The sequence below is a fragment of the Dipodomys ordii genome, unplaced genomic scaffold (genome assembly GCF_000151885.1).
Source record: "Dipodomys ordii isolate 6190 unplaced genomic scaffold, Dord_2.0 Scaffold48, whole genome shotgun sequence".
In the NCBI taxonomy this organism is placed as follows: domain Eukaryota; kingdom Metazoa; phylum Chordata; class Mammalia; order Rodentia; family Heteromyidae; genus Dipodomys; species Dipodomys ordii.
The window spans coordinates 6,279,588-6,297,467 of NW_012267264.1; the positions used below are offsets into that span (position 1 = coordinate 6,279,588).

General features: G+C 35.4%; 1 protein-coding gene across 1 annotated transcript in view; it reads right to left on the reverse strand.

Annotated features, from left to right (window-relative positions):
* The window catches only part of Cped1 (cadherin-like and PC-esterase domain containing 1), a 241,432-nt gene that overhangs the window by 203,338 nt on the left and 20,214 nt on the right, over positions 1–17,880 (reverse strand). Inside the window, exon 2 of the mRNA XM_013019900.1 lies at positions 13,433–13,616. Within this exon, the coding sequence (XP_012875354.1) occupies positions 13,433–13,616 (184 nt within the window). The remainder of the gene's footprint in view (positions 1–13,432; positions 13,617–17,880) is intronic.

Here is a 17,880-nt window from a genome sequence, read left to right on the forward strand (position 1 = left end):
GCCATCTTAGCATTCCCAGCATTCTTATTATGAAGAAAGAGTCAGTTTTCTAGAAGAATATCATGTGTTACATACTACAGCTGTGAATTTGGATTTTTATATCATGCTTATATAGAGCAAATGCTCTTATTCTTAAATAGCTTCATTTACATGAATGAGAATTTTAATATTGAGTTTTCGTGTGATAGCAAATATTTGTGCTATTGATAAAAAATACTATTTAACTTTTTCAGGGAGAATTTTAACAACATGAATGAAAAACTTTATGATATATTTTTTATCTTTTCCAGTAATTTTAATTTTAGAAGTCTATGCAAAAGAAATAATTAGGAATGTAGATAAGCTTACTATACAAAACAATATTACTGGTTCCTTATTTACAAAAGCAAAATTTTGTAAGTGTGATGAATAGCTAAGGATGTTGTAGAGATTAATTAAATTAAAAACAAAAATCAATATAGTCAAGTATGGAGGTATATGTGCAATCACATCTACTCTGGTGGCTGAGTCAGGGAGAATTGGAAATTCATGACTAGATTTTACTAGTGAGATGAGCCCCTGTCTCAAGACACGGAAAGAGAGAGGGAAGATCACTTGCCGGGCACCAGTGGTTCATGTTTGTAATCCTAGCTACTCAGGAAGCTGAGATCTGAGGATTGTGGTTCAATGCCAGCCCAAGCAGGAAAGTCCATGAGACTCTTATCTCCAATAAACCACTAGGAAACTAGAAGTGGTGCTGTGGCTCAAGCGGTAGGGTGCTTGCCTTGAGCTGAAGAGCATAAGGACAGTGCCCAAGCCCAGAGTTCAAGCCCCATGACTGACAAAAAAAAAAATTGTCCTTATTTTTGTTTAATGCTACTTACTATCTTTCAGTAAGTTCAATGTATCCCAAGGTAGTTTAAATTTAATGGCTTCTTGCTATCAGTTTCAAATGAGATCCTTGGTCTTGACTGTATAGAATTAAACCAACCCTTACCAAACTTTTTCAAATCAACTTATGTAATGAGGTTTTTTTAACAATGTATAAGGCTGATTCAGCACTCTGGTCATGCCGATGGATTTTTTATTAACTATCTGAACTAACAAATAGCTTACATCACTCCTGTAAGAGAGTCTGAATATCCATATTGTTTAGACAGTGATTTACAACACATAATCCTAGAACCAGACATTATCATTATGCAGACACTTGTTAATATCCAAATTCTAAAACTACCTCTCATCTTCCTGAGTCAGATCTACTCTGAATAGAGTCCAGCATTCTGTGACTTAGCAAGCCTCCCAGACAATCCATATCCTTGCCAACTCTTAGAATCACCATCTCAGCTAAAGCACAAAGTACTGTGGTGGAGCTTGGCCAAAATCATATTCCTTAGCAAATACTTAGTCAGGGATTCCCTCTGATTTCTGAAAACAGCAACGTATGCCTGTGAAAATTAGAGATGCAAGTGCTCCTTTCCAGAGATTTCTGTGTTGATCGTACCCCTTAATCATCTGTTTGGTCACTCTGATAAGAAGGTGGAATGTTAAACAAGATTTTTTAAATGCCATGAGTTCTCTGCTCTAAATGGAACATTTTGTTACATAAATGAAGAGAATCCCATATGCCTTTCCTATTTTTTTTCATTAGGGAAAGAACTCAACAGAGTTATTACTTAAAGGTTATTATTAACTTGTCAGTAGACTTCATGCTTCTTGGAAAACTGATTCTTTTTTTTTTTTTGTCTTTTATTTTTTGGTACTGGGGATCGGACCCAGGACGTTGCACTTGCTAGGCAAGGGCTTTGCCACTGAGCTACATCCCAGCCCAGAAAACTGATTCTTGACTGAATCTGAAACAAGCTTACAGAGAGCCTTCCCCACGGTAGGAATTCTGGTCTTCAGAACAGAACTCTGTTCTTCCCTTGGTTGCTCTGTCATACAGCTACTCCCTATCACTCTCAATTATTTTACTCCCTAAACTTCATGAGAGAAAATGGAACGTGAATGTCTAAAGGAATGATTCAACTATTTTATCAGTTATTTATGAGTTTGTTTTTCCAATCATTTATATACCCAATAAACAAGGTACTGTTTTGCCCAAATAAAACAAAATAAAATATCCCTTGCTTTATCATTTATAATATAAAAGGAGAGATAAAATTGGTACACAAAAGTAACTGAAAATATAGCACAGAGCAAACTCTAGACCTCAGAGATGTGTAAGTAATACGTGATGAAGCCTCAGGTAACTTATCATTTGTAATTTGAGGAAAAGCCTTCTGGAAAAATTCATACATTGACTTAGATTTGGGGAATGTCAAAAAGACTTTATATGGTTTGGACATGGTTTGGATATTCTTCATGTTTTATATATTGAAACCAGTGACGTAAAGGGAGATGGTATGGATGGACATGAATGAGGCCAGGTCTAATCCGTGAGACCCCAATTAGGTTAATTGGTGGCATGTGCATGGAAGGCATTTGGGGACCCCCCCATGCCTTATCTCTCTGTCTTCTTGTTCTGAGATGTGATCTTTCCTCCTGTAAGTAAGTAAGGGATTTATACAAAAGGAAACTTTAGAGAAGGAAAACACAAAACAGCCATGCAAGATAGAAAGCTCTGAAATGTGAGGGGACAAATTCCCATAGTGCTCCATCCTAACTAGAAGCTATGTCTTTTCTGGAAGTAATGTTGCCAAGACTCGTTTATTTCCCCTAAATTCAGATTTCATTTGCTAAGTTCAGTTTGCACATTGATTCTTTCATTTTCTAAGCATCTGCGCAGTTCAAATGTGTGAACAGGCATGAGAACCTGTAGCAAGAAAATGAAAGCTCCTGACACCATGGCATGGAAAGCACTGAATGTCACATGAAGAACTATGTGTTTTATTAGGTAGGAAATGAGAGAGAATGTTTTAACAATGTGTGCTAGCACATGACAGAGACAAAAGCAATTGCAAAACAAGTGGAGCCTGGGCTTGGTGCAGCCATATGTTTCAGTCAAAGGATACAGTGGATCCAAAAAATGAGCTTTAGAGCTGGAGAAGGAGAGGGAAAGAGTGTGTCAGAGGAGAATGACAGCTGTGGCTAGGTCAGAAAGATCACGTCTGTATCATGCATATTCCTTTACAAGCATCTGTATACTACCTGGAAAAAACTCTTCCCGTAAAACACAGGTTAGGATTCAACATTATTTTGGGGATATATCCTCGGATAATATTACTGAATTTATAGAACACAAAACAGTGTCTTAATTGAGTATCATGATGAGGAAAAATATGACTGAGAAAAATATCTTGAAGACTACACATATTAAGGAAGCAGAGCTCAAGATGGGAGAAGTAAACTAAAGCAGTATTATGAAGTTAAGAGAAGACGTCCACTGGTGGCTCACACCTCTAACACTAGCTACTCAGGATGCTGAGATCTGAGGATCACAGTTAAAAGCCAACCCAGGCAGGAAAGTCCCTGTGAGATTCTTCTCTCCAGTTAAGCACCAGGATATGGGAAGTAGTGCTGTGGCTCAAAGTGGTAGAGCACTAGCTTTGAGCAAAAGAGTTCAGGGACAGTGCCCTGAGCTGGTCTAATGACTAACAAAAATAAAGAACTTAAGAGAGAAAGGATTCATAAGAAAATTCCCAACCCCATAGTTCTTATCCCAATGATTTATGCAATTCATCAAATTTGGGAAACACTATTATTCCTTGGTTAATTTTGAAATGAAAACTACAAGAGATGGGTCAGAATAAGAAGAATTAGAAATTTCTGTTTCCCAAACTGTGGATTGGATATCCACAAGAGGATCTTGTTGGGAGGTGGCTGGTTTAACTAAGGAAGATGAAACTAAAAAGGATGTCTATCTGGGAAAAGTAAGGTCTGAAAAGGGAGAGTCTCAGTAGTTTTATAAAATTGAGATTAGAAAATAAAAGCAGTGCAAACAAATCAAGAGTAGTCTTGATTAGTTAGATGCTTTGGGCTGCCATGCTCCCAAACTCCTTCCAGATTGTGGAAAATGTCAAAATATTTGAAGTAGCTAAATCAGATGCCTCACTAGCATAATGAGTGCTCTATGCCTCCAGTCCTCTCTCTTCCAGCTACTTCACAAACACTGTCGCTTGAAAGTTCTCATTTAAACAAATTTGTTTTTCTTTCCTGGAGTCTTTCCTCTAAGTATAATAAAACTATTATTTATTTTTGCAAATTACTTCTGCCACTCAAAGTACAGTCTAGTCTGCAGCAAAATCAAACAAATATATCTAATTTGTGTAAATTAAGTTTCTATTTTAAAATATATACGAAGAAAATATTGACTTGAAATAAATTATTAAAACTTCAATGCTGCATCTTCTTTTAAAAATTATAAGTGGAGGAAAGTACTTTTAATAAAAAGTTTTAGAGACAGGATCTTCAAAGTAGTATTAAATATTTCCCAGCTTTGGAAAATTCACATGCCCAATCTGGTTTCTATGAAACTTAAAAAGATCAATCAAACAATTACAAAGAAGCTTGAAGGAGAAATGCTACAGATTTCAGTAAACATCTGTTTGCCATTTTCAACTTTAAGAACCAACCCATTTAAGGAAGCAGTTTAGTTTCTTTGGAGAAAAACAAAAAGAAGGAGACACTGTCTTTTTGTTCTCCACACAGTGGAAGGGTCACTCCAAGATCAACTTTTATAAATAAGAAAGCTTTTTTTTTTTTCTTTCAAATTTAGAGTTAATTGAACTCAAGTCCTTGTAGTATAAACAACTGAGTTAAGGTTGAATAAACATCCCTTGAGCTCCAATGTGCCAATTAAAGAACAAATTCTGTTTGGTTATAAATATATCAGTAATTCCATATGCAGAAAGGAAAATAACAATAAACTTGAACACACAATTACTGAGTGTCATAATAATATAATAAAATAGAATGGTGTAGCATTATAAGTTTTTTGATTCAATTTCTTTTTTTAAGCCTCAGTTTGATTAACTAAAAGTACAAAAGCTCTTCAGATACTACCCAGAGCCTATTACTTGCACAATAAAATATGTTTGTGAAATATGTTCTGGGAGAAACACAAAGCAAATTCACTGTGCTTTTTAAATGTGACCTTTACTCTTTTGTCTTCCTGTTAACTGATTATATAGAAAAATAAAGCCAGGGAAAGCAGCAGGGTGCTGTTGGTGAACTAGAGGAGAAAAGACTAGACTCAAGCTTTCAAATTCCAGTAGAAACATCTGCAATAAATATGTACAAACAGCCAAAGGCGCCACCTCCAAGTCTACCACTAGGCTGATGTTTTTGACCCTTTTTTTCCCCTTATCCACTTTCCTGCCCATATAACACCAGAATAAAAGCTGAAACTAAAGAAAAGACTCACAATAACAACAAGGATTAACATTTTCATCTTGCTTTCTCATTGTGGATTTATAAGAGTTAGACTGAATCATGAACTGGAGAGTTGAAGACTTTGATGGTCTCTGATGGTGGTCATTCTCCTCTGTTATGTAGCAACTTTCTCATCTTCATCACAGACTTGTTTTTGTTCCAGTCAGACTTTTGAGTTTTTTAGGCCTTTTTCACTGAGGAACAATCCTGATTGATCCTAGTTATACCTTCTAGAGTGATTAGAAATAAATCTTAGGCTTAAGCAACTCATTCAACAATGAGAATACCAAAACATTGATCCAACTACTTTTAAGGCCTCCCAGAAAGTTGAAATCATCTATTTCCTCTTTATTCTTTCTTTCTATAGTCCTAATTTCTGGTACTGCTATAAAAATACCCCTTCAAGGATCCATAAATAATCCTGATTCAATGATAAAATATACTCTGTGTCAGCCTGTGGAACTACATATTACTTAGACCCTACCCTGGGAGAAGGTTGAAAACTTTTGGAAAATACCTATTCTCTTTTAGGCTGCTGTAACCATTCTGTGAACTAAAACATTGATTTACCTACTAGTACCTGGGTGATATGAAAGTGAGTAATTTGATGGTGTCTCTATATTTGGCTTTAGGGAAGTATACATCATAAAAAAAAGCATAGCTCATAAGATATATTTTGTTAAGAAAAAGAAAGGAAAAAGTGTTCCCATAAATTTACCGCTTCACATTGTATTACGAAAAGAACTACAGAGAATAATGCAGAGGGCAGGGATGAAGTTCTTGACTATTTCCCTTTATTGTTTTCTATGATCACAAACATCAAAAGCCATCTGCTTACTTTCATGAGTTCTTTATTGAAGAGCATTTTTAGGTAACACTGTGTGTCACATTGTTTATGGAATATTAACCCTTCAGAGAATTCATTGTTACCTCTAAGAAACTAGCCCCACAAATCTGTATTTCTTCCCTGGCTTCTCTGCATGAATTTCTGTTATAAGCTTTTCTATGTGCAGCTCATAACACCTACAATTAAGTAGGTTTACAATTGACCTATCAGCCCTTCCCCAAAAGAAACAAGTCAGGTAACATAGGAAGTATGATAAAGGAACTTTGGAAGAAAAAAAAAGGTGTAATTCTGAGAAATAGCCACAGGATGTGTAAGTCCCTACAGTCTAGAATCAGATGATGTTTAAAATACCATTCTGGTACACTGCTATACTTATATCTACATTTAGTTTACTTTTAAGAGATGATTTGTACATGAATACAGCATCATTTTAAAGCTATACATGAATAAAAGGCTTATGCACTAAATGTTAATATAAATTTTCTGAAGTTTTTAAGTGACAGACAGGCATGATCCCTGGCCTTGCAGATTGTTTTGGATCTGAGGTTTTGCTAATGCAATGATCCTGGAGTGTGTTTGTCATTATTTCAGGAGTGTTTGCAGGCCAAACCATTTCGTAAGAACTTGCACATTGAAAGAGACTAATTTAAAAACACGTATCAATTTTTTTAACTCCACAGTAACACTCAGCACAGGTCCCTTATGTGACTTTCTGTTTATACCTCCTGTAGAGGAATGCCATCTCCTTTTCGTGACTCATTCATGACGGCAGTAACACCATTACTGCCCGTTAGTAAGATGCTCACTGTATGCTACTGTGTGCTCTGAAGACCAAAAAATTTTAGCCTTTGAGAGGTTAAGTAATTTGTCCAAGGTTCAGCAACTATTAAAAGTTTAAAGGGCCAACACTAGTTACTCCAACCTATTGCTATAAGGTGTATAATTTTTAATTACTATCATTCACTACTTCCCCTAGAAAGTCATTATGGTGACTGAACTATTTCTGCTTATGCGCAATTTAAATCTCAACTTCCTTGAACAATTTTAAATATAAATAGAAAAAATATGTTTTCTATTACAAAGGTTAAGATTAATCTGTAATAGATGTTTGATTCCATACAAATATCAGAAACAGCTTTTCCAGTAGCCACTACAAATAAATCTTCAAAATAAGACTAAATTTCAAGTGATAAAGAAATAGGTTGGACAATTTTAAAGGGGCAAGTGAATGTAAATAAAAATATAGGAGGACGAAAATACATTAATCAAGGAATAAAATAGTTTTTTTTTCCTTTTAATAACATTAAGTGGTGATCTGTATCTTTCAGTTGATTAACTATAACTTGTAATAGTGTTTTCTAAGAGCACATTTGGATAAATTACAGGGTCATTACTAGAGGAAAAAGGCTGTGAAGAAACATTATTTAAAATACCATTCACCAGCATACAATATGTCAAGTTTAATATCAATAAAAACACTGATAAACACTGTTCATCATAGTGTTAACTGGTGTTAACTAGACATCTCTTCACTATTTGAAGAATGGTATGTCCCAGCTTGGGTTGGAGTTGGCTTTGGGAACCAAGACAGAACATCTTCTTTGTTTACAATGTAAATATTGTCCTATATCTTGATCTATTGCATTACTTAATGCTGTCCACTTAATACCCCTTTTGTAAATGTTGTTTAAAATTCACTACTTAGGCATTTGGGAAGTTGAGGGGAGGAATGTAATTCTGCCTTCTTCCTGAGAGGAAAAGTCTATTTTTTTTTCCTGTTGTTGCCCTAAGGTACATGGAGGCTCAATGCCAAAACTAAGGCTAAATTATGCTACCTTAGAGGATGATCCTTCCAGAGAATCCTAATATTAAACCTCCATCTTGGTAATTTTCATATTATATATTTATTGCAAGCCATCAGATTCTTTTTTTTGGGGGGGGTGTCCGGTCGTGGGGCCTGAACTCTGGGCTGGGCACTGTCCCTCAGCTCATCAGCTCAAGGCTAGCACTCTACCACTTGAGCCACAGCGCCACTGCCGGCTTTTTTCTTTTTGCTTATGTGGTGCTGAGGAATCAAACCCAGGGCCTCAGGCATGCAAGGCAAGCGCTCTACCACTGAGCCACCTTCCCAGCCCCATCAGATTCTTTTTGAATGGGATTTAGAATATGTATAGAAATTAAACAACTCAAACCTATGATATGGGATAAGTTTATATACAGTTAGTCTAGCTATCAGAGATAGAAGACATTTTTAACAGGCCCAGTACTACAAATACTTATGGCTTATGTTGCAGTTAATCAAATTTGTTGTAGAAAAAAGTCAGCCAAATATAATATGAAAATTAATAAATATACCTATGCTACAAAAAAAGCTTTATAAAAATAAGTAGTGAGTTAGATTTGGCTAAAGAATTACAATTTGCCAATTCTGGCAAGAAAATTAGTAAGATGTTTCACTTTTTTGTATTCCTTTAAAATATGTAAATCCTCGAAGTCATGGAAATAAGAGTAATTTTAAACCATTATTGTGACTCCAGTTCTGCAACTTTGCTTGCAGGTTTGCATTTTATTGCTCACATGGATTATAATACTCAGAATCTGAAAGTACAAGAAGTATTTGGAAGTTGAAAAAACATGTTCTCTTCTTCAATTATACACACATAACTCTAATCCAATGACAAAGTCAACTCCGAGTCAGCATATCACATATCACGTGGATTTCACTCTGAAGATTAAGTTTACCACTTTTGAAAAGCATTCTATTCTTTTTCAGGCCATGATACACTGAAATTCCAACTTAATAAATAGCACATACATGGTAAGAAGGAGAATAACTGGTTGGTGAATTATAGATTCTCACAAATTGACGGACATAAGATGTATTTTTCCCAAATCAAGGGATTGGACAACCATAAAAGTGTGTTTTTATTCTATGGCATCATGTAGACTTAATTTTCAAAGGACAAGGGTCTTGATAACTGCTCTCAAAATCTACTTACGGATGCTATAGTGATTTTAAACATTAAGTAGTGTAATGTATGATAACAAGCAGGCTCTTAATTTTATTTCTAGAATTAATCCTCAAAATTATGAATCCTTAGCAATATTATATCCCTTAGAATAGTGGGGTTTCAAATTATATGCATAAGTGCCACCTGTGTCTTTTTTTCACATATAAAATTCCAGGCCCTATTCCCAGACTGCTAAACAAGAGAAAATGTTGGCTTGACTTTGCTTTGTTGCCTCCAGAACTTTGATTGGGTTGGAGAAAGTAGTTAAATCCATACTATGAGCTATTCTGAGGAAACTATCCTACAAAATTCAAAGACTGGGGTGGGATGGTTAGGGGTAGGATGGGTAAGAATGTTGAAAGGACTGACATTGATCAAGATGCACTATATTCACAAACTGCTTCATTAAATGAAAATTTCTTTGTACAACTATTTCAAGATATTACCTAATGAATACAATTATTTTTTAAGGATATATTGTACTCACAACTTAACTTCTGGAATTGAAACTTCTTTGTACAACTTAATAAATTAAATAAATACTTTAATAAAGCATTAAAAATGAAAATATCACTACTGCTTTTAACAGGGAAGTAAGACTCAGAGGACTAAAGTTACTTAAGATCATATATGCATAATCCCAATCCAAATCCCTGTCCCAATAGATCAGCCTTTATTACAACCACGGTATGGAATTACAGAGGGAAATACATAGTATTACATTCCTTTAGAAACTGATATGGCCAGAGTTTTACAAAAATGTAGTAGGAAATAAAAACACAACATTCCAAAGTTATTCTATCAGTAAAGACTACATTTAATAGTAGAATATTGTTGTCTGTCTGGCCTGTGGTCCTTTTCATTTTCACTAATATTTATTCTTTTCTGTCCTAAAAATGTTTATTTTCAATATCTTCAAGCTGGGAAAGTCCACTGCTACACTAAATGATGGTGCAAAGATGTCAGCTGAAGTGACTAAGGTCAAGTCGTGAGTAAAAAGGAAAGCAGGGAATGGCTGGGTACACAAAGGAAAAGATACTTTTTGTTCATATTGCAATATCCATGAAAGCATTTTATCAACAGATCAACCCTGAACCTCATTAGAATAAGAGGGAGTACCTACTTGATTTTTAATGTAATATTACCAAACTACAGATTAGCAAACAGCAGAATCTGCAGTCATAAAAATGAAAAGTATGTGGAATAGGTTGTCATATGATTCTGAATCATGTCCACTCTTGGGACTGCTTACCTAGGGAGATTAAGTTTAAGCATGCCCATAGAATTATTACACTGCTGGTATACACAGTATGATAACCAAGAGTGCATTTACGATAATAAAGCAAAACAAACTCTCTAAGACTCACATTGCTAGGTAGGATTGCTTTTCTTTTTGTACTATGTACCTCAATACAAACATAATTTGTAGATTAAATTGGTAACCATGAAAAATAAGCTATAATTTTCTTTATCATAAATAATCGAATTTCATATTAGAATCACAGAAATGTTTTATTTTACGCCTTGGCCGCACATAGTGACAACTCCAAAATCAGTTTCCATACTTATTAATTAGAGAAATGGCTATCCATTCTTGAGGCACATCTAGGAGCAGTAATGTATGAAACCGCACAAAGAAAGCCAAGAAAGAGTTAAGGAGAAGACATTTAAGTTGTGGGAAAAGGGCACCATGTCAGTGTTTACACTGACAAATGTTGGTGACACCTTGTAGTCATCGTCTGCTATCTGTCCTGCAGCTCCTTGGCTGCCATGTTCTATTGCCTTCTTGCTGTCTTTGCACTTCTTGATATTTGGAAGTTGCGAAGTAATCCTCTATGCTCTTTCTTCCTTTTTTTTTAACTGACCCAAAGATTTCAAGGGGGAGAGGAGATGTAATCCATCTGTGTTACAGCTGGAGAAAATTGAAAATGGAGACTGAATTGATGTTGAAATGCAGACACAGCTCACATTATATATCTACAGCAACTCAGGGGCAGCTGGGAGAAGGCCAGAGACAGCAGGAATGTTAGACATGGTAGCATGTCATCAAGGCTACTTGCTCACACAGAACACCTTCACATGGCAGCATGCGGCAGTAAAACAATCCATCACCCCACTCATTGGCGGGAGTAAATCTCTAGTGAGAGGATAGCCCACTGAACAATTTATAACTTTTCTCTAAACCAATAGCTATGGTAATGAATGGGTTTTATATAATACTTTTCATAGATATTCAAAAGCTTCAGATTTACCCTCTTAATATTGGAACCAATTCACACAAAGGTATGATGTTTGCAAAGTGTGTTTTCAACTCTCATTAGTATTCCAGAGCTTACATATTCCTTTCTATGTTTCTCATTTGATTCTAGAATATCAGTGCTTTCATTCTACTCCTGAAGGGACGGACCCAGTATATAATATTCAGAAGCCTGCGTGCCCTCAGGATCCATACTCTGTGCAGACTGACATTCTTCCTTCTCCTCCAAATATATCCTTTGGGATTCTAATCCTTCAAAATTTTGGTAGAAAAGGAGCTTTCTGACAAAGCAGACCTCCCTTCTCCAGGCCTTCTCAGAAACACTCTTCTAACTCTTCCACCAGCATAAGCCATGAAGAGTCACCTAACTAAAAAAGCAGCATCATAGTTATGACAAAGTTATAACAAGAAAATAATTTGCAGCCTGGCATGGGTGGCTCACGCCTGTAATCCGAGCTACACAGGAGGCTGAGAAATGAGGATCACGGTTCAAAGCCAGCCCGGGCAGGAAAGTCCATGAGACTCTTATCTCTAATAAACCACTAGAAAACCGGAAGTGGCGCTGTGGCCTTGAGCTGAAGAGCACAGGGATAGTGCCTAAGCCCAGAGTTCAAGCCCATGAACAACAACAAAAAAAGAAAGAAAAGAAAAGAAAAGGAAAGGAAAGAAAAGAAAAGAATTTGCCACCAGGATTTGACTACTCTCTCCCTAAGGAAACTATCTTAAAGATCAGCAGTTCATTCAAAATATGTTCCCTTCCCTTTTAATAAGTAGAAAATAAACACACAGCCCTTTATATCAACTGCTTCTATATCCACAGGTTCAACCAGAGATTGAAAATATTTTTCAAATACTGTATCAATACAGACTTTTTCTTGTCCTTTATTCCATAAATAACACAACATGAATCTATCATATAGTATTTGCATTAAATTAGGAATTGTAGTTGTAGGTATTGTACTTTATTAAATTAATTGTAGGTATTGTACTTAAAATATATAGGGAATATAGGATACTATGCTATTTTATACATCAGATGAGAATACTTGTGGATTATGGTATGAACCTACAGGGATTCCTAGACTCTGTATATCATTGTAGAATCTATGATGACAGCTCTGTGCAGGATAATGGGAGAGCCAAGAACCACAAAGGGAAAAAGAGGAAGAACACAGAAAAGAAATTGGGACATGAGTCTTCCCCTCTTCCCCAGCAGCAGATACATAATAGTTGACTTCAGCTTTTAAAGCTTCAGTTTCTTCTTCTGAAATCTGGACAGGATTGGTATTTTGTAATCACTCAGTGGGCTAGAGTAAGTGTTACATAAAGTCATGGGTACAGATTTCAGCATGGCATCTATCCCATAGCTAGCTCTTCAAGAAACATTTGCTGCCATTGTTTTTGTCCCTGTATCTCTCACTATCTACTCAGTTTTAATTTCAAATGACTTTTTAAAAAACTTGTCTCTTATTTTTCTCTTCAAATGATAGAAATAAAAGTATTCAAGGAATAATGGCATGTATAATAAATATCCTTACTTCTTTTATATTTAGAGCCATCTGTGAATCACATTTAAGCCAGCTTCTCAATTTCCAGCAAATTCTACCAGCAGTCAAATGAAGTAGCAATTTCCTTAAAATATGAAGCAGTTTGATGTTAGGCAGAATATGTATTCAGGCTCATAAACATAAACATTTTTAATGTAGCACTTAAATATGAACTGAGCAACTCCAAAATGCTACGCAAATATAAACAAAAAATAATAATTTCAGGAATAAAGAAGTCTACCTAAAGAAAAGTTGTGGCAAAATTTAAAGCTACATTTTTTTCTATGATATGAGAAAGCTGATCATTTATAAAAATTTATTTTTGTGAAATTGTTTTAGAGGGAAAGAGCAGCCCATGCTTGAAATCATTTACATGAGATTTCAAGTGACTTTGATAATTGCTTCTTATTATTCTGACCTTGTTCTAGCAGCCCCAGTTCTGGATCAGCACCAAGCTTTTCTTCAATGATGACAACTGTGTAGCCATGCTGCGCAAGAACTTTCTGGTATAGCTCCAGTGCCATTTTTCTATAAGAAGGAGGCTTGTAGAGGATGGCCCTTCTGCCATCATGGCCAAAGTGTGCCTCAATTGATTTTTCAATCTAAGAAAAGAAAGAAGACATAAAAATTCAGGATGGAAAAAAAATCATACATGTTCTTGAAGGTCATTAGTCATGAAAAATCATGAGCCATTTACAGAAGTTATTCTTTACTTTTTTCCTAGGAATGAAAGACAAATTCACTGAAAGACTGAAGAAAAAACAAAGACAATCTCATATGTAAGAGCTGAATTGTTCTGTTACTGAAAAATTTTTTTAAATGTAGGCCAATAAGTATAGAGTTCTTTAGGAAAAAAAAACATCGCAAGACATATAGAGTTCAACTGTAACTGAAAACATAAATTAATAGCAATGACTGTCATCCTTATTGTGCTTTTATAAAAGAATTCCAGCTTCATCACCTTTAATAGTTATTTTATTTACATGAGGTAGAAGATACAACTCAGAGAGGATGGTTTTCATGTTGAAATGACATGGTCAAGAATAAATAGAAAAAAAAGAAAAAAAAGATAGAGCTGAGTGTGGTGGTTTGTAATCCTAGCTAATTGGGAGGCATAGATTGAGAAGATTGCGGATAAATTTCTACATAAGCCAGCCTAGCTAGAAATTTAGACACTATTTAAAATATAACAAAAGCCAACCGGCTCAAGTGATAAAACACCTACACATATATCTCATATAGAAAGTATGAGCTTTTTTTTTTTTTGGTCAGTCATGGGGTTTGAACTCTGGGCTTGGCACTGTCCCCGCGCTCTTCAGCTCAAGGCAAGCACTCTAGCACTTGAGCCACAGAACCACTTCTGGTTTTCTAGTGGTTTATTGGGGATAGTCTCAGGGACTTTGCTGCCTGGGCTGGCTTTGAACCACGATCCTCAGATCTCAGCCTCCTGAACAGCTAGGATTACAGGCGTGAGCCACCGGCGCCCAGCTTGAAAGTATGAGCCTTGAGTTCAACTCCTACTACTACTAAAATAGGTCAGGAGAGTATTGCTAAGAGGCAGTCTAGGAGCTCTTTGGAGATATACAATGAAGTTCTTTATCTTAATTACTATATAGCAAAACTCAAATGTATCTCAGTGAGGCAGATGTGTCATCAAGTGTGAGAAAAGAAGAGCTATTTAAGTGTAATAATTCTAATTCTTCCTATTGCAGCTTATGGCTGTTGTTCAACTCTAGTTCATTCCAAAATTTTCAAATACTCTTTTGACAGTTTTTTCTGAAGTATGTATTTTCATTAGCATTTATGAAAGGATATTGCATTTCTTCCTCAGCTAGCTTCCTTAAAACACAGACCTGCAATGCTGATACATCTGTCATGTCTGTCGCAGTGCACAATATGCATCCCATACTTAACAAAAGAAGATATTTACTAAATTAACACATTGTAGTGTTCTATCAGAATCTTTGAAAGAAAATATGAAAATGAGAAGAAATGGATTTGGAGGCCAATCCTTTGAGGGAAGCAACTATATCTAATTGCTTGTTGAATTTGAACTATTTGCCATTTGAAAGTATAGAGTTTAGCCTACTGAGTACAGGAGGACTCAAAACTTAAGGACCAGAATTGGAGTTGTCCCTCACCACCAGCACTGTTTGTGTCATCTTTGATATCTTCCTAATGAGAGTATTACTTACAATTGAGAGTCAATATTTGCAAAGTGCTTTGAACACATAGAAAGTGTCAGGTATGTGTATTTTTATATATAATAATATATTATGAAGAGGAGTGAGTTGAGGAAAGTTTCTAAGTTAAGCCCTCCTCGTTACATGATAAGAAGTACTTATTTTGTGTATTATGACTGTAACAGAAAGGACTAGCACACTAGTTAATCAAACTATCTGTCCATGGTACTTTAGGAAAGCATGCTTGATTAGATATTTTCCCATGTTAATGAATATTATGTTATACTGAGGATGAAACCATTTAAACTGAAGATTTTCACCTGCAAGTTGGGACTTTATTCTCTACCAGTGTCATTAATTGTAATGATAAACCTATAAGGAGTGTTTGACAGGGACCATAAGTTGATCCTCTGAGAACCAAGTAGTCCTTACAGGCCAAAGTAAACAAACAGGCGTCTAGGTGAAAGGGAAAGACAGATGCTTCCAAATATATCAGTGTTACTCAAGCAAATCACATAGCATCTGCACTTCCCGTCTCACATTGTGTTCTTGCGTAATCACAGGATGGACTTCTCTGTTACTGCTGGAATTTCACAGGAGAGGACTGCATTTTTAAACGCAACTTTAATTTTAATTTTAGAAGATATTACCACTCTTTGTCTCCAAGCAGGATCAACTTAAGCAAGAGCTTGTAACTTCTACTAGTTTATCTTCTATTAAGCAATTTCTAAATAAAGTATACTTCCTGGTAATGTTTTGTAAATAACCTTTGTAACTTGATCTGAAGTTGTAGGTCACCTCTTCAGACTATAGAGAATCAATAGGAAATGAGGTTGTCAGTAAAAAAAAAATATGTTGTATTATCCTGTAATTCAAACTGTTCTTGTCCTCGTAATATTTATAACACACTGTATCAGCAGAATGGCTCAATACCAAAGGGCAAGAACAGTTTTAGCTGGTCTGATGACAGGTGCACACACTGCATAAGTGCAATAAAAACTATGTGAACAATTATGTCAACCATACCAGCAAATGAAGGATTACCAAATGTGAATAGCAGTGCTTTGGAAAATAAGAGCTTGTGATTTGGTCCTGGCATTTTGAAGACATATTTTAGTAGAAGAATGAATTTGCCCACTGGCCATCAATGCACTTTAACTTGAGTTGTACAACCCAGATGACCACAATTCAAAAAATAAGGGGGGCTTATGATCTCCCAAGTCTCTTCTTGAGAGATTTGCAATATACTTTAATTCTTTCTTTCTTTCTTTCTTTCTTTCTTTCTTTCTTTCTTTCTTTCTTTCTTTCTTTCTTTCTTTCTTTCTTTTGTCAGTCATGGGACTTGAACTCCGTCCGGGCCTGGGTGCTGTCCCTCAGCTCTTCAGCTCAAGGCTAGCGCTCTACCACTTGAGCCACAGAGCCACTTCCAGGTTTCTAATGATTTATTGGAGATTAGAGTCTCACAGACTTTCCTGCACAGGCTGGCTTTGAATCGTGATCCTCAGATCTCAGCCTCCTGGATAGCTAGGATTACAGGCATGAGCCACCAGCGCCCGGCTGCAATATGCTTTCACAGAAACCACTTTGATAGACTATGTGAAAGGTGTTTTATAACTGCACATTTTACTTGTATTTGGAGAACTTCAAAATCTGAAATCCTAATTGCCTTAGATAAAGTAGAGAACAGAATATTACAAATAATCTACTGAGAGGTTTGATGTAGCAATGTAGGATAAAACTAGAGAAGGAATGGGAATACCAAATCTAGATTTGAATTGTGTCTCTGTCACTTCATGCTTCATCTACTGGGGCAGGTTTTCTGTTGCATATAGAGGAAGGAACAAATCTTACCTTGTGAGGTTACACATACATACAGCACAGTGCTATTCCAATAAATGATGCTAAATGTCTGAGTCAAGTTACATAATAATATTATATTGGAGTTCTCTATATTAGAAATTCTATGAGCCTTTCAACTATCATGGTTTAGTGTTTGTCATGAATAACATTTTTGCAATAAATTATATATTTCCATATAACCAATATATGTTTACCTCTATGAGTCATATTTTAATGCAGAAATATTTATCTGTTTATTATTTATATTATGTTCATTGCCTGAGTCCCTACATAAGAATGTCATCTAAATGGAAATACATATATAGTATGTTGTGTTCACTTTTGTTTTCTCCTACCCAAGAACAGCAATTGACATTAGAAAGAAAAAATATTTTGATTAACGAAATCATACATTTTATTCATCAAAGCATACAATTTTTGTTATGACACTCACATGAAATATTTGCAATAGAAGTGGTTAAGATTTGTACCAGGGAATTTGTTTCTATATACTTATGACTTATAGTAAGTATGACATAATAGAGTTAAATATTCTAACAAAATAATTAACATGTAGTAAAATACTGAATAAAAATAACATTATCAAAATACTATATTTTTAGTTACCAATAGTGTTCAAAAGTCTCCACATGGCTTGCCCACAAAACCAAGAAATAAAACTAAAGTATTATAGGGATGAAAAATAAAATATGTTTTTCCATACAACAGAAAGGATTTTAGTGGATTTATTGAGGTAGCTATATATTTATGATAGATTTTGATGCTCAAATACAAATCACAAAGTGGACTTCAGTTGTGTGTCATAGATGACTAAAAGGTAATT